This window comes from Anser cygnoides, chromosome 9, assembly GCF_040182565.1.
Source record: "Anser cygnoides isolate HZ-2024a breed goose chromosome 9, Taihu_goose_T2T_genome, whole genome shotgun sequence".
NCBI classification, from domain to species: Eukaryota; Metazoa; Chordata; class Aves; order Anseriformes; family Anatidae; genus Anser; species Anser cygnoides.
In genome coordinates, this window is record NC_089881.1 from 26,057,163 (window position 1) to 26,081,727 (window position 24,565).

At 39.9% G+C, this 24,565-nt stretch overlaps 2 protein-coding genes across 3 annotated transcripts in view; one reads left to right on the forward strand and one right to left on the reverse strand.

Moving 5' to 3' along the window:
* The first annotated feature begins 1,429 nt into the window (after nucleotides 1-1,429).
* On the forward strand, nucleotides 1,430-22,036 carry DHX36 (DEAH-box helicase 36). 2 transcript variants are annotated; one of them, XM_048059398.2, is made up of 26 exons: nucleotides 1,430-1,685; nucleotides 1,858-1,979; nucleotides 2,768-2,969; nucleotides 3,655-3,693; nucleotides 3,970-4,140; nucleotides 5,094-5,173; nucleotides 6,228-6,302; nucleotides 6,439-6,605; nucleotides 6,981-7,062; nucleotides 7,563-7,703; nucleotides 8,514-8,616; nucleotides 10,439-10,526; nucleotides 11,731-11,786; nucleotides 11,902-11,966; nucleotides 12,455-12,598; nucleotides 13,247-13,364; nucleotides 13,957-14,055; nucleotides 14,981-15,154; nucleotides 15,468-15,554; nucleotides 16,298-16,381; nucleotides 16,481-16,580; nucleotides 16,669-16,759; nucleotides 17,870-17,990; nucleotides 18,516-18,668; nucleotides 19,648-19,852; nucleotides 21,016-22,036. In XM_048059398.2, exons 1-25 carry the CDS (start codon nucleotides 1,470-1,472, stop codon nucleotides 19,831-19,833), a joined length of 2,964 nt encoding a protein of 987 aa, XP_047915355.2. In that variant the 5' UTR covers nucleotides 1,430-1,469; the 3' UTR covers nucleotides 19,834-19,852; nucleotides 21,016-22,036. The 2 variants fall into 2 exon arrangements, with proteins under 2 accessions (XP_047915355.2, XP_047915354.2); XM_048059397.2 differs by having other exon boundaries at nucleotides 19,648-22,036.
* The window catches only part of ARHGEF26 (Rho guanine nucleotide exchange factor 26), a 49,998-nt gene continuing 47,227 nt past the window's right edge, over nucleotides 21,795-24,565 (reverse strand). The window contains exon 14 of the mRNA XM_013193056.3: nucleotides 21,795-24,549. Coding sequence (XP_013048510.3) covers nucleotides 24,407-24,549 — 143 coding nt within the window. The 3' untranslated portion in view covers nucleotides 21,795-24,406. The remainder of the gene's footprint in view (nucleotides 24,550-24,565) is intronic.

Here is a 24,565-nt window from a genome sequence, read left to right on the forward strand (position 1 = left end):
TCTCTGCTCAGACACCATAGCAACTCGCTGAGCAAAAATCCCTTGGAAAATGTGACCTGCATCAGCCCCTGGGCTTCCCCTGCTCTTAGTACTTGGGCTTTTGAATAATGCAAAGGGTAGAGAACAAGAAAGGGCAAAAGACTTTCGGAGGTAATCTTTGGTAAGCAGTATATCCAGTGGGCTGGGGTTTCCTTTCAGTGGTGCTCATGTACACTGAGAATAGCATTAAGTTAACAGAGTTACAAGAAAACTAAATCTGTAAGAAGCAGGACCAGGCCCCAAATCCCAAAAGCCCCAAAGGATTGTGCTTCTTGAAATAAAAGCTATAGCCTGGCACTGAAATGTAAATTTCCTATTCTAATCTTGATAGAAAATACATCTGACAACATCAAACTGTTTCAAAATGCAGTAATTTCATAAAAAATAAATGTTACTTATATATTATTTTACCTTTATAGGTTTAGGGTTGATACATAGATTCTGGAACACGATTTCACCTCCTGGTATGTATCACTGTAATGACTTCCAAGATGAACCTTTGAGAGTTGTGTTCCTCTCCCGTAATGAATTTTGCAGATTTAGGTGTTTCAGAACAGAATAAATTCTGCTTTTATAGACTCAGGCAGCAGCTCCTATTTGAATTGCAGTACCTGTATGTATATATGCCTGTATGTTGCACTCTTCTGTTTGTTTTGTAGAAAAAGCTCATGTTAACGACCTCCCATCCTTACACACAGCCTTTCCCCACAGAGACAGCCGTACCGACGGCGGCAGTGCCTCGCGGGGTCACAGCTGTGGCGTGGGCTCCTCTCTGGCTGTGCCTCACCCCAGGGCGTGCCCGACAACTTTTCGGGAGTTTGACTGCAGGGAGTCCCTTCAGATCACCGAGGGGAGGGCACAGAGCTCTCCTCGCGCTGCTGCACCTTGGTGCGCGGGCCCGTTACCGCGCGGTGACGGCCTTTTGCTGGAGGGGTGACGTGAGTGCGAGGGGTGGGTAATAGGCCTCGGGAAGGCTCGATAATCTGTGAGACACCAAGATTATTGCAAGAAATATAACTTGTCGGAGACGTTGGGAAATGATCTTTGCGTTGAGAGACGCGCGGTTACCCTTTCCAACGTTTACGTGTACAAATTTATCTGAAATGTTTCAATCCGTAAGATTTCCTTCAGAAGACGTGTTTTTCCCCGTGTTAAGGAGACAAAGCAGTAGCGATGCGTGCAGAAGGACGCTCCCTCTGGCACTGCAGCCCCATCTACAAGAGCACGGCCACGCGGGGGGGCCGGGACCCTCCGACGTCCCGGGCCCGGGATTCGAACCCGCAGCCCCAGGGAGCCCGAGGGGGCGGGGGGGGGCTGCGGCGGTTGGGGCGGGGCCTGCGGCGGGGCGGAGCCCGTGGCGGACGGAAGTGCTGCGGCGGAAGGGGCGGTGCGGTGCGCGGTGCGGTGCGGGCTGCCGGCCGCGGGCGGCCATGAGCTCGGAGCAGCGGCGCGGCTGGGCCCGGGGCGGCGATGGCGGCCCCGCCGCCTCCTCCTCCTCCTCCGCCTCGGCCGGCGGGCACGGGGGGCGTGGCGGGGGCGGCGGCGGCGGCCGGGGGCGGCACCCGAGCCACCTGAAGGGCCGCGAGATCGGGCTGTGGTACGCGCGGAAGCAGGGCCAGAGGAGCAAGGAGACGGACCGGCAGCAGGTGAGGGGCGGGGGGCGCCTCACGGGGCTCTGCCTGCCGAGCGGGTGACGTCACGGGCCGAGCGGGTGACGTCACGGGCCGAGCGGGTGACGTCACGGGCCGAGCGGGTGACGTCACGGGCCGAGCGGGTGACGTCAGTGACGTCGGTGACGCCACGCTGTGCCGTCCGCAGCGGGCCGTGGTGCGGATGGACGAGCGCCGGGAGGAGCAGATCGCGCAGCTGCTGACGGCCGTGCAGAGCCGGAGCGAGAAGGAGCCCGACGCCATGTCCTGGTGGTCCGGGGACGAGGACGGGTAAGGCTCCGGCCCCGCGCCTCGCGTCCCACATCACACGAACGGGCAGGAGGCGCGCTGGGAGAGGTGTCCCGGCTCTACGGGTGCCCCCGGCCCAGCACGCAGCCATCCCCTAGCCACTGCTGCGAGGCTCTCTTCCAGGCTGCTGTCGAGTTTGGGGTGTTAGGTTTTTAGCTGAAGCCTGTAAAACCCTGTAACCGGTCCCCAGGCCCACAGCAGGGGATTTACGTTATGGAGCGACCAAGTTCCTGCGGCCTCCGGGAGCGCTCCTCTGCAGGTGGCATTTGTCATCCTCCTTCTGGCGTTCGGCAGCGCTGGGAGGTTTTCTCAGCCTCTATGAAATAGGGCCCGTTCTCGATGCCTTTTGTGAAAGGATTTAAATAGGCAGCGAAATGGGGGGGTTGCGTACCTTGCCTTCAGTACGCTGGGTTGATGGGGTTGGGTTCTGGTGAAAGATCCAGTCACGGGGCGGCGGTTCTGACAGGCCGTTAAGCGGTAGTTCTCTGGAGACGTTTTGTTAGTACGTTAGCTCTGATGCGAAAGAACACGTTACATTTGAAGATCCTGTTGTACGTTTTTTGATGAAATGATCCTGTTGTACATTTTTTTTTTGTTTCTACAATGTACGCCGTACTGCCTTCAGGTTAGGGGTCAAGCAACTTGGGGATGTAATGTCCCAAAACCAGATCTGCCTGGAGTGGTGCAGTGAACTTTTCAGTGTACGTTTCTCAGTGGCCAGGCGTATATTGGGTAATCTTTGAAGTTTCTGTTCTTTGCCCGTATTTCAGAAATACTCCAGAACAGCCCGCAAAAGTGAAACCAGAAGCTGAAAAAGCTCCTATCAAGCAGAGACCAGTCTTGGAAAAAACATTCCTTGATCGGGATGTGGAATATCTATTTGAAAAAAATCAGCAAGATACCGATTTAGATGAGCAACTTAAAGAAGATTTAAGAAAGAAGAAGTCCGATCCTAGATATATTGAAATGCAGGTACTTCCCATATGTTAAGGAGAAAGCTTTTGGGTTTATTTTTACATAAACTGAACTAACTAGAAAACTTCTTGTAATTAATTTACTCAAAGTTGTCTAGACATTACTTTAGGAAAAAAAGTACCATCAGAATTTACAAGACGCGTCCTTGTCAACGGGACAGGGATTGAAAATTAGGCCGTCAGTGATAATTTCTGATTGTTTAAAATCCAAAATTTTAAGTATCCGCATTGTATAGTTGGATGTGTATTTTCAGTTCTCTTTTTTTAAATAGATTTTTTTTTGCGTTTGTGTGTAAAATTAAAAGTAGGGGAATAGGCTCTGAAGGCACACCTCTTCGAAATGTAGTTGAGGTTATTGTAATGGCAGTGTATAAAGCTGTACAAGGAAACGCTTTTAGCACCTGTCAGATGGGAGGCCTGCTGTTCAAGGCCCTGGTCTTTAAACTGCATATGCGTGCCTCTTTGCGTACAGAACTGTTGGTGGTAAATATTTCTGGTACGTTTAGTGAAGCTGAGAACATGCATGGAATTAAATTTATTTCTAGTGGGCCTGTTCAGTCTTGGCTGAGCAGCTTGTCACGTTATTGATCTGTTTCATCCAGATCATGGATGAAATCTGTTAATATTACTTCAGTGTTGAACAGGTGTTTGAAAACACGTACTGTTATTTTCTCTTTTCTCAGAGGTTCCGAGAGAAGCTCCCTTCGTATGGGATGAGACAGGTAAGCGTATGTTTAATTTGAAGAAAGATTCATTTCTCTTCTGAGGTAGGAGAAAAAACTGTGCAACTGGGAGTAAGAGGAAGCCTTTGTTGCCTGTTATGAAGGTGCTGAAGATTTCAGAGCTTTCAATATTAATGGAAACAGATGGGTATATGGTTGCTGTGATATATTTTATTTTTTTTAAGTTCACTTCACGGTAGTAGAGAATTATCAAAATCCTTCCAAAATCTGTTTTTGACAATAATACTTGCGAATGTTTTCTTTGTTTGGAAACAGGAACTTGTAAACCTTATAAACAATAATCGAGTAACTGTGATAAGTGGCGAAACTGGCTGTGGAAAGACCACACAAGTCACGCAGTTCATCTTGGATGACTACATAGAGCGAGGGAAAGGGTCTACCTGCAGGATTGTTTGTACTCAGCCTAGGAGGATCAGTGCTATCTCGGTAAGTGCCGCTTTGACAAACTGAGTAACTTACTTCTTACGGTTGTGGGTGTGTTTCTTTGTTGTCATCCCTACCGTAAGTCCGAGATAAAATTACTGTCTTAGAATTTTTGAACGAAAATAGATTTTTTTTTTTTTTTTTACTGGGCCTAAGCTACAGGGCAAGTTTATTAGCCGAGTATACAATCTGGTAGTTTATTTGAAGTTCAGATCTGGAAAAAATCCAAATGACCAGATAGATCAGTTTCTTTGAGAGGTGCACGGTGTCTCCTTTTGGATGTTGTCACACTAATCGTAAAGTTCAAGATTAGCATTCTGCCTGCAGTGGACAGGAAAGGTTGTTTTTTGTGTATTCATTTTCAGTCTTAAAATTGTTATTTGCAATAGAATCTATTATTAATATAGACTAATTCGATACTTTGTAAGTTTCGGTAGTGATCAGAGTACTGGCACCGTATGCCTCCCTTTTCCTTGAATGTAGGCATGGTTTATATTGGTGACTTTAATGGACTGGGCAGTGCAAACATGAAGTGAGATAAAACAGTAGTGTTGTGTAGCCCTTTAGAAATACATTAACAAGCAAGAAAGAACTTGGCTTTCCAGTGCACAGTAATTACTTTTCTTTATAGTTAAATATCAAATCAGTATAGAACCTCACTTTCCATGAGGAAAAGCTGGCCGTACTGAAAGGGGTGGTGCATTCTGGAGTACGTACTGCTAATGCCTAGATGGTTGTGTTTCTCTAAAACGTGTCTTGGGTTGCCAACCTGTTCTTGAGTTGCTGACAGGAAACACTGCTGTCAGTGAAAGGGAAAAGATGGTTTTCAGAGTGTTCTGTTATTGTTGTTTACATTTCATCTTGGTTCTAGGTGTTTCTTACTGATGAGTAGCTAAATCATGGATCAGCCTCGTGTGTTTGTTTTTTTTTTTTAACGTGCTGTTGTTTTTTTGAAGGTGGCTGAGAGAGTTGCTGCTGAAAGGGCAGAAGCATGCGGTAACGGCAAGAGTACAGGTTACCAGATTCGTCTTCAGAGGTAAGAGGCTCTCTTGACAGTTTTTGTTCCTTCATGTAAAGTGGTGTCTATTCAAAAAGAAACAATTGCGAGGCAGTTCTTAACACGGACAAGTGCTTTTATTCTCTTACTTTCTCCAAAAGACATTCCTCTGAACAGCTGGTATAGGGAATAAAGTTTTTGAAAAATACCAAAAAGTTTGAGCGTGGTTATCATATTCTGTGTAGCATGTAAATGAGTGATTTGAGGTTGTAACACAAAGTCAGTTCTGAACTTCAAGCTGGCAGGATTGGTTAGCACTAAGCTGTACTTTCACTAGTAAGTCCTGTTTTCAGTTCTTCTAAAAGGTTTTGCTATACACAGAGGTTAAAAGCAATGTCCCTAATCAATTAATTTAAAGGAAAAATTAAAATGCTAAAGGAGAGAATGCTATAAGCCGTATTTCTGGGTAAAATTATGTATTTGTTACGCTTACCTAATGAGTAATTCCATTAAGGTTAGGTAATAAATTTAGTCTTGTTAACAAGAGTTCGTAGACCTAGTGCCATAGAACAAAAGTTACTATGCTTGCAGTGATCTGTAATTTGAAAAAATTATGTGGGATGTTACTAGCAAACAATGAAACCTCACTTACCATTGATGGAAAAACTGCTGGTGAGAGATGACAGTTCAGTCCTTTCAGCACTTTAATTTGAAGCACTAGTTTATAGAATCTCATTTGTTTTTCTTTAATGTTTAATCAAGACTGTTACAGTGCTGTGTATTTAGCTTCTAGCTGCTATCTGTGCTGAGTTCAGATAGTTGCGAGAACTTGGGGTCAGCAGATCAACGTAGAAATGATGAGAAATGAAGTCAGAGGTTCCGTTAGGCTACAAGCAGTTCATTACCCAGCAACAAAAATGCTGTGACTCTGGCCTACACCCTCATTCCCCCGGTTGAACTGTGAACAAGTTCAAGAATGAGGCATACTTCGTAATGCCTGTAACAACTACCTGCTCTTTAATTTTAAGCTTTTTATTAAGTACTTTGTAAAATAAAGAAGAAAACTCAAGAATTCTTGATGTATTTCTTCCAGTCGATTACCGAGGAAACAAGGTTCAATTTTATACTGTACCACAGGAATTGTCCTACAGTGGCTCCAGTCAGATAAGTAAGTTTTCCTGTTTTTTTAGAAACTAAATACAATTACCAAATGACTTGACTAGTGACCTGCTCTTGTTGGTCTCTGCTCTATTTTTAACTTTTGCTAAAAGCAAATGTTTAATTTTTTTGTTCTTCTGTTTTAGGCATTTGTCCAGTATTAGTCATGTAGTCCTTGATGAAATTCATGAAAGAAATCTTCAATCAGATGTTCTAATGAGCATTATTAAAGATCTTCTGAATGTGCGTTTGGATCTGAAAGTAATACTAATGAGTGCTACTTTAAACGCAGAGAAGTTTTCTGAATATTTTGGTAGGTTAAATGCTTCCTATGAATTTTCCTTCTAAGTGATTTAGGCGTCTAGTATTTACCTTATTTTAGAAGTCATAGTGTGAGTGGGCAAACAGAGCGAAGCCTTTAGCTCTTCATTCTTCAAGTGCTGTCCTGTAACTGGAAACAGGTGAACGTGCTGGAGGACAGTATACTGCTTGCTACCTATGCTTGCTTTATTCAGTCACTTCCTTGGAAATTGAATTTGACATCTTCCATGAGAATTTAAAGGGGAGAAGAAAAACCTCTAGGCTTGAAAACTATATTGCAAAAATAGTGAAGAATGTTTATTGACTCTTTTACTTCAGAACACTATTTTATTTGCTGTTGAAAAATGACTTACGCCTTTCTCAACAGATAATTGCCCAATGGTTCACATACCCGGGTTCACTTTCCCAGTGGTGGAGTATCTTCTTGAAGATGTAATTGAGAAGTTGAGGTGAGTGTATTTTCTCAACACCAGTATAGATAGTATTTTGTTGGTTTCTCATTTTACTTAGTATGTCTTTTTGAAGATTATCTCAGTATAAATAGCCTGTTGAAAAATTAGTTGTGGTTTTCAGGAGTAAACTCACACTGGACATCTTGTTGCAGAAAACCTTTCGAGGGAATTTCAGTGGCTTTTACAGTAATAAGCTTGTAGCAACCTGGAAATGTTGGTTTGGGGAGGAGAAAAACTTCACTTTTTCTTTCAGTGTGGTGAATTTTCAGGTGGATAAATTAAGCTAGTCTTTGATATTTATTTTTTACTTGTTTTCATGCTTACTGTAGATGGTACCTATCATTTCTGTAATTAAAAAAAAAAAATTAGAGGAAAATTCGAGAATCCGATTAATATGGTACAGCTAAAGTACGTATATTGTCCACAGTTTAGAAAACTACTGTGCAGCAGGATTAAATGACTAGTTTCAAAATTGTATTTGCTATTTAACTTTAAAGGTATATGCCAGAAAACACAGACCGTCGGCCACGGTGGAAGAAAGGCTTCATGCAAGGGCATATAAGCAGGCCAGAAAAAGAAGAAAAAGAGGAAATCTACAGGGAACGGTGGCCAGAATACTTAAGGCAGCTGCGGGGCAGGTTGTTCTCACTCTTCTGCATTAATTGTTGTTAACTTAATGAACATTTTAATACTCCTCGAGAGTGGTTTAAAACCAAGCTAAAAAACTTTGCCTCTTCAGCACCCAGCAGAGATTCTGTGCTTGAGACATTCTCTTTGATTGCCAGCTTTTGACTGCTTTGGTATCTGAATAAGTGGGTTACTTAGGTAGTCTGGCAAATTTATTTCAGGAATGGCATCTTTCCGTTCTTCTCCTGTCTTATTTTACCTCTGCAGTTTGTGACTTCCTATATATCCAGCTTCACAACAATAACTAATATAGGTGGCTCTGTTTTACCTCTCTTTCCTAAGAGAGCAAGTCCTCAGTGCTCTCTGTTCTATCCCATGCTCTACTTGTCCATTTGTACGTGTCCATCCCTTTCTCAGACAGGTCTTTGGAACAAATTGGTAATTGGTACTAGGTTTCATGAAAATAAAGGGCTGAGCAGATGAGATGCCTTCTGTACGTACTGTGAGGGAGGGATAAATTGAAGGGTAAACTCAGATTATTTAGATCCTAGATAATCCATGAGATCATAACCCAAAGAGATCATGGAAATGCTCCAAATACAGTTCAGTCATAATTCTTAAACTTACTATTCTAAACTGGCAATAATTGAACTAAAATAAGTCTCCAGAGTAGCATGCCTGTTCAATTGTACCTACAAAGAAAGAAAGAAATTGAGCAGTAGTAGGTCACACAGATGAGTGATAGCAGAACCTTACAGCAGACATGCGTGCGTGACTATGTGTTAGTAAGTAACCAGTATGCATGCTTTTGATGCCTGTAGGTATTCCGCAAGTACTATAGATGCCTTGGAAATGATGGACGATGACAAGGTTGATCTTGACCTTATAGCAGCACTTATCAGACACATTGTTTTGGAAGAAGAGGTATGTTTCTGTGTTGTATCATCGTGTTTTCATGCTATGACTGAATTGTGGTCAGTGGCTGGTGGAGAAAGTCAAAGTTGGTAGGTAGTTTGGTCTATTACATACGCATAAAGAAGTGTTTTTTTGTTATTAGTTTTTTTGTTTTGTTTTGTTTTCTCAAAAGTAATCTACCAGCTTTAAATACCCAATTACTATTTAAGCCCTGAGTTTAGAATGTGGTCAGACACTGTTTTTTGAAATAAAGGGGTAAATTCCATGTTTAAAAGGTAGCACGTATCTAAGTTTTCTTCAATAACAGTTGTAGGCATTAATGATAGCTACGCATGTAAAAAGCTTGGAAATATTGCACATATATGTTAATTTCAGACTTTTTTCTTTTGTTCTAAAGAGACTGTAAATCTTTTGATGATAGTAGAGATTGACTCAAATAAAATGGGATAGAAGTCTGAAGGTTTGGGTTCCATTTTAACTCCAATTGCGGCTTTTTTTCCTTAGAATAAGCTTTTAGATGTCTTCATACACATTAGTCATTTGATGAATAGTAGTGTAACTGCAAATTAAATTTTAACTCTTAGTTCTTTTTCTGACTGCATGTGTTTATCTTGTCCAAGGTAGTATTCTTTGTGGTGTGTAGTAAAACCTACGGTTTGTGAAATAGCTGTAGAAAACCAGTCTGAAAACCTCTTCGATGTACAACTAGATGTTTAACATCCAGGAGCTTCCCTCTCAGGAATGATGGAGAGAGGGCACAGCACTGTTTAGAGTTGATATTCACTCCCTCATATCTACAGTGTGCCATTGGCTTTAAATAGTTTTCTGCCTGAGTAATCTGTGTGAAGATAAGAATTTTGCTAGGATATACAAAAATTCAGTCGCGTTTACCAAATGTGCAGCTAGGAAGCTCTTCCTACTTATAGCTCGTCACGCTTTGCAGTTATTCCGGTTTCATTGGTAGTTGTCCCTAAATGTGCTTCAGATGTAATGACAAGGCAACTAGTTACTTTTTAATGTAAAAATGCATTGAGAACTTTACTCACCTACACGTTTAGGTTTCTGTGAGGCTCTGACCAGTATAGTAACTCTTACATAGTCTTTATTTCAAATTGTGGCTTCTCTTCTGTTGTTTGTGTTAGAGGAGGTTGATCTTGAAATACAAAACCATCAGATTCTGAAGCTAAAAATCCTAATTAGAGTCCCAGTAAAAGGTTTTTTGTTTAATACTGTTAGGTACATTGTTATCAGAGGGATTCTGTGCTTGAAGCAGTAACAAACTTGAAAGAATAACTTCTGTTGCCATGGGTAATATACATAGGTTACACCATAGCCTTAAGTTATACATTCATTTCTGTGTTCAAAAACATCTGTGGAAGAGCTGACACTGTAGGTGAGTCACTGAAGAGAATTTTGATTATTGAGAATGTCAACTCACTTAATATTTCAATTGATAGAGTATTTAAGCTGTAGATAATGAGGATGACTTGCTGTTTTTTCTTTTGTTCTTCCTTTGTTGAAAATTACACTTAGTTTCTTTTAGGTTTAACAGCTTTAACAGCAGCTCAAATTCTTCCAGTGTTTACATGGCAGTGTTTGAAATGCTGCAGGGGAAAATGTTGAAAATGAAGTTTTTGTTTATTAAGCTCAGATAAATATGCAGCAAGACAAACTTTTTTTTCTGTAGTAAACAAAATATTTCAAGTTGTAGTCAGTGAGGTTTCGGGTATCACTTACTTGAAATATATGCGTCAGTATGCAAGTAGGTGATTTTTTGAATAGCATGTAACTTATTCTAACTTTTCCCATTCACTTCCTCTTTTATATATAGGATGGTGCAATTCTAGTGTTTCTTCCAGGATGGGACAACATTAGCACTTTGCATGATCTCTTGATGTCACAAGTCATGTTTAAGTCAGGTAAAAACAAAATTTTATGTGCAAATTTAGCAGCAGCATTAGTGGCAAACTTTTATTTTTGCCTATGTTTGCTGGTATTGCACTGGACTCTTCTTCTTCCCTCCTTCTTCCCTTTCAAAATGATTGCAGTGTGTTCAGCATTTTTTTTACATAGCTACAGTAACTTCCATCCAAAACTAAATTCTTTCTTCATTCTGTGTTAACTTCTTATTTTTGCTTGATGCTTCAGCAGCTTCTCTCTAATACTTTGCTGGTGGATCTTTTAAGTTCTGTTTTTTCCTAGATTCCTTTTAATAGGGCAGTAACATATCCTATGCCTATCCTATATGCTTTATTTTGTCTTGTTTGCATACCTCATGTTCAGCTAACTTGTCCTAACTATGCTTTTGACTATTAAGATAGTCTTACTATAATTCATGTCGTGTATGTTCTATAGATAGAGAACTTACTGAAAACTAGAGGAGAATGTCAGTTTAATAAATAAACTCGAGCAGTTATTAAATAATGAATTTACAAGTGAATATATTATGTTCTGTACAGTAATTTGTATTTACCAAGCCATCATAGCATAATACAAACTGGCATATTCTAAAGTAAAAAGGTATAAAGGAGTTTATTATGTGTGTTTTATGTTTTACTAGCTTTTGGGGGAGACTTCTGCGGAGTAATGTAGTGATTTTCTATCCCAGAGAAGCTTAGGTATTTCACAGATATTTATACTTTGAAATAGAATGCATTTGAAGATGCCTTGGCCTCTTAGTTTAAACAAGCAGCAATGTATAGCTGTTGCGGTAATAGACTTGATAAAACACCGAGATGAATTGTAAGAAAAATACGTTAAGTTTAATATACAGTTGTCAGCCAACCCAGAAATAGGGTTCTCTTCCCATTCCCCTCACAGCCCCACCTTTCATTGTAGCTGGTGGTTAGTTTATTCAGTTTATATTCCTCTGAGCTTCTAGCACGTAAGTCTGTATTTCAGAATGTGTCTCCTGCACTTAACACCGATGTATTGAACATTGCTAACAAATAGCAAAAAAATTAAAATATGCCATTATCTACATGGTAAAAACCAATTCAGAATAAGAAGTGGAAATAGTAGATTTACTTGCAGTGTATTTTCTGTGTTCTGTATTCTTGATTTTCCCGTATAATTAAAGTATCTGTGCTTACTCTGTATCTTATGCTGATTTTTAATTTTCAGATAGGTTTATTATCATACCTTTACATTCATTGATGCCTACTGTTAACCAGACTCAGGTATGCTTGTCTTTTATTATTATGCAATAAAGTAACATTTCACAACTACCAAAAATTTTAATTGAGCATATGTTTGGTTTTGGCAAATATATAAATGGGCCATGGATAATTACAGGTGTTTAAGAAGACCCCGCCAGGAGTAAGGAAAATCGTGATTGCTACCAACATTGCAGAGACTAGGTAAATAGCTAGCTATGCAGACAAAAAAAAAACCTATAATTTTGACAAAATAAAAAAATATAAACCTGTTTAACTTTTTCAAAATGCATTTGAAATAATTGTATCATTGATTTATAAGATTTTCAATTCCAATATGTCTATAGACTAAGCTTGAATTCTCCTTTGAGAATTGTTTAAAAAAAAAAAAAAATCAAAACATGGATGATTTATAATGACTTGCAGTTGTTGTACATAATAAATGTGAACTGCCTGTCCTCCACAGACTTTATAACTGCATATGGTGACTCTGTGGTGCCAGACCTAGGAGAATAAAACAAGCTTGCTCTTGAACTGCATAGTAACATTCTTCTTAATGAAATTCCAAGCATAGAATTTTTATTTTTGGCTTGCTGTTTGGGAGGGGGTAAAGAGAAGCTAAACCTTCTTAAGATCCTAGGTTAAACTTGCAAAGATGAAGAGTTGCATTTTTTTTCTCTTTTTTCAAACAGCATTACAATAGATGACGTGGTGTTCGTTATAGATGGTGGAAAGATAAAGGAAACTCACTTTGATACCCAGAACAACATCAGCACAATGGCAGCAGAGTGGGTTAGTAAAGCTAATGCCAAGCAAAGGAAAGGTCGAGCAGGAAGGTAAGAATAATGGCTAGTTAGAAAATCTTTATGATGTTAAATTTCAGTCTGTCTTGGAGCTCATGTGTGCTGAAGGTAGTACTTTGTTAATCCCATGTTCAGAAGCAGATAGTAGTACGACTCTCTTGTTCTTAGGGAAAGAATGGTTCGTTGTTTTCCTAAGAAACTGATATAACTTGTGCTGCATTTCAGTCATGAGTTTCCTTCCTTATTATAGAAGAATAAATCCTGCATTTTTTTTCAAATTTGATAGCGTTTACGTTCACACCTCACTTACGAGGCTATGATACATTAAAGCGAAAATTGCCTTCAAATCAATGTTGCTTAGATATATACCAAATTATTTAAAATTTCACTCCCTCTCAAAATACCTTGTGGAATACTTTATCTTTTGTTCAGACATACCGTTCTTCTCTGATCTCCTCATTGTTCCCTTTGAGCAGTTTATAGGAGATTTCTGCATTTTCTATGCCTTTGTTTTCCTGTTGATGGGTCTATGTTTCTGAAAGCTGAAATGGCTATTACAATTGAATACACTTCAATTCTAATTCCCTGAAGGGTTTTGGAAAGCTGCTTACAAATGAACACAGTCATAATGTCACAATGTCATAGAAAAAGCATGCATTTATTTCTTTAAATATGTTCTAGAGTTCAGCCAGGTCACTGTTACCATCTATACAATGGGCTCCGTGCTAGCCTTCTAGATGATTATCAACTACCTGAGATCTTGAGGACACCTTTGGAAGAACTTTGCTTGCAAATCAAGGTAAGCATATGCATCTTCAAACGTGTGTACTAGTGACGTTTCTGTTGGAATAAGAGCTTGAGAGATTAAATTAATGCAACTCTGAGGTTAGAGTTGTCTTCAAGTCCGTCACACCAAAAGCACAATATATGCAATTAATAACTGCAGGAATTGTTTGCAAAATGTTATCAAACCCAAGAAAAATATATTGTCTAGTATAAATAAACGCTGAACTCTAACACAAATATGAACACAAATTTTTCCTCAAAAAATATTAGATCAGAGCTGCTTCTGTGAGAATGCCAGGGAGCTGAGAGAGAAAGCTTCTTAAAACTACCTTCTGGTAAAATTCTTTTAAAACTGACATGAGTGATGTTTCTTTTTTGGCAGTTTGTATGGAATTCCTATGCATGCATAAGGCATACCACATGCAACATACTGAAGAATAGATGTTTAAAATTTCATCACTAACACGTCTTTATTTTGTCCTTACTTCTTAATTATTGAAATCCTAATTCAAGCTGTGAGTTATTCACACCTTTTGTAACTACTCTGGTCACTGCTTATTGATTTTAGGTGGGTAGCCATCTTCATTTTTGTTTTTTTCTTTCAGATTCTAAAGCTTGGAGGAATTGCGTATTTTCTGAGCAAACTAATGGATCCACCATCTCGCGATGCTGTAATGTTGGCTATAAATCATCTGATGGAGCTGGTAAAGTATTACTTAACATACAGTTTCATGCAAGGAAGAATCTATTTACAGCCATGTTATTAATGCATTGTTTGTTATCCAAGACCATTCTGATTGTACAGGTCTAGACATTTGAAACCCTTACTATGCAGACCCTTTATATCTCTAGGCTATGCAGTGTCCTGTCATCCCGACTGAACAGAGGAAATAAACTTCAAATATTAAATATTATGTGAAATTTTGGGCTGCATAAAGTAGTTCCTGAATCACTTAAAACACTGCTCACACTTTGCGTTTAGATTCCATGCAGATCCTTAACTGGGTAGTTGTGTAACACCCTGCTCATGGTGAATCCACCAAGTATTTCTATCCCAGTTGGATTAGTGAAGAATTTAGGTTGTATTTCTGGGGGTAAGTGAGGCAGATAGGAGAAGGGTCTCTCGTATGTCAGTGCCCCTTTGCTGAGGGAGGAGAGATTAATGAGCAGTTCGTACTACTGACTTGCCTAGTATTAATTGTACAAATCAGTTGTAGCAATACATTGCAATGTCTGATTTAGATGAAAGGCACTGCGTAGACTGTCATACTTCTATAAATGTTCAGATAAAATTCAATGATATATTTGTTGTTCTGTGGCAAGGCTGTAAAGTAGCAAAGGGAAAAGTGAATGAAACAAGAAATGACACTGAAGGGAAATATACAAGTCTAAAAATAAGCTTGACCAGGAGAAGACACTCAAGTGTTAGTCTTCATACTTTGGTCCAGAAAGACACTGAGCCCAATAAACCACTTGAAACACAACTGAAGATGGTTGCTCTTTCCTTGTATCTGTTGAATGTTTGTTTCTTTGTAATTTGCACGATCACTTTCCTGTCTGACCATACTGAAGCTAGCTGCGTCCTCCACACTGCAGTTATGATTTTTGTTTTGTATTGTTTTCTGACAGAATGCTTTGGACAGACAAGAGGAACTGACTCCACTAGGTGTACATTTAGCACGATTACCAGTTGAACCACATATCGGAAAAATGATTCTCTTTGGAGCTTTATTCTGTTGCTTGGATCCAGTCCTGACGATTGCAGCAAGCCTCAGCTTCAAAGACCCTTTTGTCATTCCTTTGGTAAAGTTTCTAAGAAGAGCATTACAGATAAGATTTTAAGATTCTTATAAGAATATTAGGACACTACTGAGATGTTGTAGTTTAAAAGAACTTTAATCCTACTTTCAGGTTAATTACATATTTATAAGTACTATTTGCCTTGCAATACTTAATAGCATGTGTTTTGCTTACAGAATATTGGAAGTAACATCACTTTTTATGTATGTTCCATACAAAGTATTGCTGTATATATGTACCTTAGTTAGGGAAGGTGACCTAGAAGGAAGAATGGCCTGTCAGTCATGAATATTTTATAAGTTCTAATTGTTCTTAGGGCAAAGAGAAAGTAGCAGATGCAAGAAGAAAGGAACTTTCAAAGAACACAAAAAGTGATCATCTGACAGTGGTGAATGCTTTCACAGTAAGCGTGTTTTAACGTTCTTTCCTTCAGAAATTTTGGTTTGGGTTTTATGCTTTAGTCTAAGGAAAAATTTGATCAGTGTATGCTCTGAAGTATTTCTTCCCTGGTTTCTACAGAAACATAAAACCAAATTCCTTTTCACCCTTCTAGTGTTAAGGAGTCTTGTCTTCAGGCTCAGTAACCTAATTTCTTGCGGATATACTGGTGGAAATGTAAATTCATGGTGGCGTTGTTACTTTCTAAACGTGTATTTGATGAGGGATGAACACAGTAGAATTTCTCTGTGGCAGTTTCCCAGTTGCTCTTCAAAAATCCCTTAGTCATTAACTCTTGTCCTTCTGGCACCTGCAAGAGGCTGGAGCAGACTTCAAAAGCGTTAGAGACTTAGCTGTGTAGCACTGGGCAAGAAGAAAAGGAAATAAATGGCCTGGAAACAGAGTTGCTGCCCAAGACTGTTAATAGCAACAAATGAAATTCTGACAAACTTGGCTAGATTTTGCTCCTCACCATGGAAAAATTAAGTTTTCAATTCAAAACTGTTGTGTTTTTCTGCTGTATGTGTATAGGTGTGTGGACATATATACACATATGTACATAATACAAAGAGATGAAAGGGTTTGCTTTCTCAAGGAGAAAAATGTAACTTGTTTATTGACCTATGGTTTTTTGGTCTGTCCTTATATACTTAATTTTCTTAGTATGTGTTTACTTAAATGCCTTTGAACTATGGTATGAATTTCTAGGGCTGGGAAGAGACTCGGCGCCGTGGATTCAGAACTGAGAAAGACTATTGCTGGGAATATTTCCTGTCTTCAAATACGCTCCAGGTAACATCCCGATGGTCTGAAAATGGAGGATTACATCTGTGGGGGAAGGGGAGTAGCCTTTTGGCATATTATCAATCTGGGACAATTTTTATTTCCTAGATGCTGCATAACATGAAAGGACAATTTGCTGAGCATCTCCTTGCAGCTGGATTTGTGAATAGCAGAGACCCCAAGGATCCCAAATCTAATACCAACTCAGGTAAACAGCAGAAGGAAACAAAGCTTTTGAGTCAAATTCTCAGTTTATGGAACTGCAACTGCATTACTTACTTTGCTGTCTCTTACAGATAATGAGAAGTTGCTCAAAGCAGTCATCTGTGCTGGTTTATATCCAAAAGTTGCAAAGATTCGGCCAAGCTTTAGCAAAAAGAGAAAAATGTAAGGATTTGGTACAATGTTGGTTTGTGTTTCAAGTATTTTCTGTGTTAGGTAGCTTGGTAAGGCAGAGCAATGGTTTAAATGCATTAATTTAATTTTTTTGTACAGATCAGTCAAGGGTGTGGGTTACTTCATTTGAAAATGTGACAGATCAGAGCATGGGATTGCTGATCTTTACTTATATGAGCAAAGATGTTTGACCATTTGCATACCTGCTGGTATGTGAAGTAATCGGTGTGACATTATCAAGCAATCCATAATTCTAAATTACATTGATAACACAGCTGCTAAATGAGTCTTACCATCATTTTTGGTCTACAGCAACAATTGAAACTCTTTCCTTCTGTAGTGTTTGGCAAGACAGAGCCTAGCAATTCTGGTCTGATCTAACACTTCTCATATTATCAAAGTGTTTATTCTTACTAATGGTTATCCATAGTAATAGTATGTGCAAGAAGGATATCTATATTCTTGTGAACGTGACTTAAGACAGAATGAAGGGTTGTATGTTTGGATGAACTTCCTGGGTATATAGTGTAGAAGCACCAAGCTAGGAGTGATCACTGTGCCTAGAATTAAAAAATGAACAAAGAAAACAAGTGATTATTTCTATGGTAGGTGTAAGAATAGGCAGTCAAAATTCTACTTTAGATTGCTTAATTTAGATCCGTCTGCAGCTGGCACTACCAGTCAGTTGATTCTCCATTTTGAACCAAGTCCAGTGTGCTTCAGTCATCTGAAGGATGCATGTAAGAGTAAGCTTGCAAACGTGACGGGAGATCCTGTGTCACTGCATCTTAGCCGCGTGGTGGAGCCAGGTATAAATCAGCACTGAACCTTCCTGGCAGCTACGTGTCTTTTCTACTGGAGAGAACAACAGGGCTTATTAAGGAGATGAATTTAAACTTAAGCACAGAGATAGGGGTATCTGAAAATTAATACTGTAGATTCAGTTGCAGTCTTCTGAGGAAAGAAATTGAAGTTCCTTCAAATGTCCTTATTTCGGAGTTCAGAACACTGGTGGAGAATTGGAGGGTTTTTAACTTAGGATGTGATTTTGCTACGTTTTCAGTATCTTATTTCCATGCTAAATCTACTTTTTTTTTTCAGGGTGAAAGTTTGCACCAAGACAGATGGAACAGTTAATATTCATCCTAAATCTGTTAATGTGGAGGAGACAGAGTTCCATTATAACTGGCTTGTGTACCATTTGAAGATGAGAACTAGCAGTGTATGTCGTGGTTTATATTTGTGTAACTTATTTTTGTAGCTCTTTAATGTGTTCGATCAGGGGATGTGAAGTGTCCCTTATCGTGGCCCAGAAGGTATGCAGCAGCTTTGTTTGAAGCCTTCAAGTTTTGGGTCACTTTTTTTTACATGCCGTCAGATTCTGTTCTGTGGGCTCTTGGTGGTATTGTTCCACAAATAACTAGTATACTAAGTTCTGTTAGATTCTTGCTTCTGCTTCTGTTTTTTAAAAAAGAAAAAAGCGTGCAAGCTTTCTTTTTCCTGCTTGATTACTAATGGAATTATTAGTTGGAGTTCACTGCTTTCTGTGAAGGACTGTATTTGGGACCATTTTTGCTCCCATTTAATCTGATTTTATGTAACTCTTCCAACTGAGTTGCTTCAAATCTGTTTTGCAAATCTATGAATGATTGAAAAATGATCTTCTGGAATTCTATTTTGAGTGTCTTAAGGCTTAGTGATGTCATTTAACATCCTTTTAAGGGTGGACAATTTTGTCTTCTTGCAGATTTACTTATATGATTGTACAGAAGTCTCTCCGTATTGCCTCTTGTTCTTCGGAGGAGATATATCCATTCAGAAGGATAAAGATCAGGATACCATTGCTGTGGATGAATGGATTGTTTTCCAGTCTCCAGCTAGAATAGCACAGTTAGTTAAGGTAACTATATTTAATAATAATATATACGGAAATCTTAGTGTAACAGTAACTCTTCCTAGAGATTTTTTTTTATATTTGATGTTACTGCCTAACTGGTGATGTAGGGAGATAACAAAATGTTTTGAATGTATTCCTAGTAAGCGTGTGAAGTATACACAGTAAATGAAAGATACCTACTGAAGGTTTGTATATGAATGCAAATTAAAAAGTTGTAGTAAAAATAACATTCTGACCAGGCTGTTGTATCACATGATAAACTGGGTAGAAGTAAACACTGATGAACTCCCTTATGTTTGGCCTTAGGAGTAGGCACTCAGAAGTTTTATTTATGTATTTGAGTTTCTACTGTAATAGCTGGACTGATGACAGTGAGGCTTGTGTGCTTTTCGCAGTGGTGGAAGGAAGGTGCTGTTAAAGCCTCTGCTGGAAATTTCATGGGGATGTTGAAAAATAGCGGAGGCTTCAGAGAAAAGTCATAGGGTAGATGTAAAGGGCTCATAAACATCTTACAGTAAGAGATTTGAAGAGCATAATTTCTGTAGTTATCTGTAGGAGAAGCTGTAGGATGACCTGATCAGTCCATGAAATAACCACATGGATATGGAACGTGAGGATGGGGCTCTTCAGCTGGCAATAATACTTTCCAGTGAAAAGAGGAGCTGAATAGAGCTTGGTTGATTATTAGAGCCTAGAAATTGCATCTGACTTTCTTAACCCAAATATTTTTAGTCTCCTTAAAGAATCAGCTAATGGGTGAACAGGCCATCACATCCAGAGATGATCAGGTCATAAAAGGCAAAGCTAGTTTTTGAAAAGCAGCTTTTGAGCCTGAAGGTAGCGCTATTGAAATAAATCAATGTAAGAGCAGCAGGCGTAAGGATTAGGAGAACAGAGGACGCAAGGGAGTTGAACTTACTGTGGTAACATTGTGTAGCTTTATACTTGCCTCTTTTCATTCCAACAAACTTTTTGTCTGCAGAATTTAAGACAAGAGCTCGATGATCTTCTACAAGAAAAAATAGAAAACCCACACCCCGTGGACTGGAATGATACTACATCCAGGGATACAGCAGTACTGACCGCTATTATAGACTTAATCACAACACAGGAGAATGAAAGTGCCAGAAACTATGCTCCACGGTTTCAGAACGAGCGCTATAGTTGACACGCTTTCATCTGTGTTGGTAAAGCTGACATATTCACTTATTTTGTTTCGTTGTGTTTTTTTTTTTATAGCATTTATTTAGCTAGAGGGAAAAACTCTTTTAGGGCAAGCAGGTAATTCCCTCATACTGAAGAGCAGTTATTCCAAAATAGTTGGTAATATCTGTATATGCATGGTATTCTGTGTTCATGGTAGCTTTTTAAGTAAGAAAAAAATGCATTGTTAGCAATGTTAATTGGTGTATGTATTGTCCTTCCTCCGAGTCCTCTAAAACTGTAGCTTTTTTTTTAAATATTTGTTACCAGATTTGGGGGGGTGGGGAAGGGAAAGAAGCTGAAGTACTGCTTAATTGTGCTTAAACTGTTCTTGCTATTGGTAAAAACATCTCAAAAGTTTTTTTTTTTTTCTTGGGGGGTGGGGAGTAATTATTGTGTTGTTGCAGCAGTTTTCTCACCAACATTTCCATAGAAGGTAATGATAGCTTAATTAAACTAACTTGAAAACATGTTGTTGACTTTGTGCTGTGGGAGGAAAGTCTTCAGAAATACTCTCACCTTCTTCCATTCATCCCAGGCAGTTCATCTTTCTTCACTTTCTGTACCCATCCAGCATCAGTACCGATGGAAAAATTTAGACTACAGGAGCTTCATGGTTATAAAAACTGATGGTGGAATACACTTACTTTAAGGGTTCATTGTATTCTAATTTTTTTTTAAGTTTTTTAAGCAATCATGTATAGGTATAGTGTTACATTAAAATACTTTTCTTTAAAGTGTTATTTCATCTGCTCTTAGTTCTTAATGTTTTGAATGCTTCCAGATATCTAAGAACATTTGATGAATTATGCTTCTTTTAGCATTTCAAGCGGGATGATTTGAGAGAACTAGTCTGGTCAGACCTGTGGAAGTGTGCCAGACCTGCTCTTCCCTTTAACCCCTGGGGCTGGGGGAAGATTGAGATTTAGCTGAAAGTGATGGGTGGGTGTTAAACTAGGGCCTGAGTAGTGCCAGCAGTTTAGTTGGCAGCCACCTATTACCTTCTGTTTGCTCTGCAGACATAGCTACATTATTTCCAGGTTTATCTTGTAGGAATAAAGCCTTTGCTTCTCATTTTGATGTTCTGCAAATGTAACCAACTTTCAGTTTTTAGAGGCTTTATTTTTTTTTCCCTTCTGCTTGACAGAAATCATCCCTGTGGCCTTTCTTGTCCACCTGAATCATGGGCTCAGAAGGATTTACTCATTTTATTCGTGTTACCCTGAAGAAAACAGGACTAAAACAGGGGCACAGCTTCCTGTCAGTTAATCCAGCGTCAGCTGTATTTATCTATGGTGTACAAGGAGCGCCACCACTCTGATCCAGCATAGCTGTTTTTTATACAACAGTCAGTTTGTGACTAGACTGTGCTTTCTCTTGGGTTAAAAAGGAGCAGAGGAGGCCAGGCTTGTTTTTGGAGCACCTTCCTTCCCCTCTGAAAACCCGAGGTGGGATTGCTGCTCCAACCCCAGGTGCTTGGGGTTGCTACCAGACCAAAGCACACTGAGGTGGTTGTGGGTTGGTGTGGTCAGATCCTTACTTACACAGTAACATGATTAATGTGTAAATAATGATACCAGTTGTACTTTCCAGCAGCCGGCATCAGGCAGGAGGGAAGGGCCTGGGGGCTGCTCTGTGGCAGCTGTCCCACTGCGGCCCCGCGCCTTCCCCCAGCGCCTCCATGCCCTTACCCTGTGGGTTCTTCCCTAACGCAGAGGCGCGGGGTCCCGGGCTTGTGCTTGGTCACTGCTCCAACCTCCTGTGCACAGGTATGTCTGTGAGGGATGGAGGACACAGTCGTGCTGTTTATCTTTACAAAACAGGAAGAAAACAAGCAAATGTAAGTTACAAAAATTTAACCACTCTGACAAGAATGACGTTAAGGAACTATCATTTAACAATTTGCAGTTTAAGAAAAATTGAAGCTTTTTTTAGTAAGGATTTAAAAAGATTTTATTGATTGTTGTCCTATAAAAATCATAACTGTCTTTAATTCCTGAAGAACTGTGTCTGAGAATAGGAAAAATGGCTTTTAAAACATTATTTGGAAAGACAAGGTATGAAAAAATATATACAGTATTAAAAATCTGAATAAAATTAATGCCTGGATTTATACATTCAGTTTTGTTAAACATCTGCCTGTGTACAATAAACTCTTTGTTAAAATATTAGCAGTATTTTTTACTATGTTAAATAAGACTTTGCTCAATTTACAGTTTATACCATTACCATTTTATCAGTCCATTTATAAATTAATTCAAAAGGCTGTAAAACCACTGTCAGACTACCAAGGTAAGAATTTTTGTACAAAATTATTGCCTAATCGATTTTCAGTTGTTACAGAGGTACATGTTTATAAACAAAGTCACTCACAGATCACCATAGTACAGAATATAAACACCACCCTTTTAAAAAAAAAGACGGGGACTGAGAAAGCCTTTGTACTACAACTTTTTGCCTTGTTTTTATTTAGCAGGTACTGAAGCCTGCTGACTTACCAGCTGGTCCTTAAAAGGTGAAGATTTTTATAGTACAACCTGTCACACGGATATACAGAAATGATGCACTGAAACTTACTTCATTTTTTAGTGCATTTTCTTCACACAATATTTAGTGGTTGTTTTTTTCCTGTGAAACTCCAAAGCTAAACTGCAGCTGCAAAAATCTAGGTGGTGCAGGTAGTGCAATGGTGAGAGGGCTTCTCGGGAGCTGAGAAGCGTGCGGCAGCACCGAGCTGGGCACCCCTGGAGCCGAGGGCCCGGTGCCGGGGGGTGGCTCCTGCTCCCCTCCAGCCTCCGCTCCGTGGCAGTCACGAAGGCGGTGACAGGACACCAAGCTAACCACGTTACCCAAGGGGCCGAGCTCTCAGCTCCCACGTCCTTCCTCAGCGGTGCTCTTACCTCGTACAGCGGAGATGAGCAGAGACCTGGCAGCTTAGATCCCTACAGGTCTTACAACTCCCTCTTTTTCTGCGTGTGGCTTCAACACGCTGACAAACGCTAAAGAGGAAGTTCAGTAAACTGAAGTTCAGTTGAACTTTTTGCCTCCACAGAAGGAAATAATCAATCTCCTCTAGCACAGAAGAGCAAAAAGGAAGAAAAAAAAAAAAAACCAGAAAAATGTACTTCATGTTTTCTGCAGTCTCCATCCTCCATCAAAACCCTTGCTGTACAGCAATAATTTAATAGAAAGACCTAGCCAAACACCTGGAGAAAACTGAAACAAAATGGACACAATTCCAGCTGTTATACAATCCTTTAAAATATCAAAAAAATCCTGTGAGTCCAGACACTTGAATCCTGAACCAGAGCAGTGGCATTTAAAACTCACGTTGATGCTAGTGGGAAAAAAACCACATTGATGTGTTATGGCTACTTCTCTGCAGCTTGAAAGTACTTTGTATTGAAAATGTGGTTTAAGCTTTAAAGGTGCAACCTACCGCAAGGTACTGGAAAAGCAACCATGCTGCCAGGAAGGCATTCAGAGCTAAAAGAGCCTTTAGAGTGAGGACAGACAGCAGACACAAGACAGAAGGACTTGTTCATTTGGCAAAACCCATGAGCTTAAAAAAATATTCCTGGAAGAAACACCATAAGATACACCTGCCAGAAGGATCTGAGCGAGCTACAACTGCTCAGAAGGATCTGAGCTGTTCTTAAGGAAAACAAGCCCAAGTTGAGTCTGATAGTTGTGCTAAAATGGATCTGAGAACAAGACACTCAACATCATTATGTACTTGGTACAGTTTGGTACTTCTTGCTTGCTTTCAGAAATCTCAACACCGGAGCACCAGAACGCCTGAGCTGCGTGACTGAGTACCCACACCCAGGACTGGAAGCCAGCACCACAAGCAGCACGTCTCTAGTTCTTACCTTGTGTCAGCTTCACCCACAGTGATTACAGCGATCTAATTCAGTCTTAGCAAATCCGGCTCCTCCCTGGCTTTGTGCTGGAGAGGTAAGCCCTTATGAATGACATGCTTGTTCATTCTAGCTCAGGTTAAGCAAGGATTTTGACACAGCAAGGAAGTATCCCCTTAAACCCACTTACTTGTACTGGGAACGTACGACTGCAGTTTCTAAGGAACAGGAACTCCCTCCCCACTATTATGCTCCTGTTCACCTCCAGCTCAGTGTATAGATTTGGTGAGTTTCTGGTGCTCGCTCTGCTACAGCAAGGTCCAATTTTAAAAGAAAGAAAGTCAAAATGATCAAAAAAGAGTGGCAGAAGTGTAAGTAAAGAGCAGGGATGAAGGAACTGAAGTTGAAAGGGAAATCTGAGGAAAAAAAATGCGTAACTGATCTCCAATGCCTACTACTACTTCTAGTTGAAATCTGCTACAGTTCAAGCCAGGCATCAGTTCAGAGCTGTCAAAATGCAAACCGAAAAGGACTATCTGAAACATCAGTGCTCTGTTACCAGATTTTACACATCTGTGACCCACGTCGTCCATGCGAGAGCTGTAGTGCACGCAGCCATTCCCTGCTGACAGCAGTTAGTGCAAATCCTCTAGTACAGTATGAAGAAGCAAAAACCATCTACACATTTGTTTCAAGTCCAAGTAAACGTCCCATCCGCTCCATGTTCTTGTCGATCGTGGCGCGACACGTGATTTCCTTAGCACACTCCATGGGAAACCAGCCTCTTTCACCATCCCGCAACCGTTCCCCTTCATACCAGCCTGCAGGCGTGAACAG

Bases quoted from the DNA above. Each gene is read 5' to 3' on its own strand.
- DHX36 (XM_048059397.2), top strand. From the start codon at position 1,470: ATGAGCTCGGAGCAGCGGCGCGGCTGGGCCCGGGGCGGCGATGGCGGC. The intron at 6,606-6,980 runs GTAGGTTAAATG...CTTTCTCAACAG, and splicing joins GAAGTTTTCTGAATATTTTG to ATAATTGCCCAATGGTTCAC. The intron at 11,787-11,901 runs GTATGCTTGTCT...GGATAATTACAG, and splicing joins CTACTGTTAACCAGACTCAG to GTGTTTAAGAAGACCCCGCC.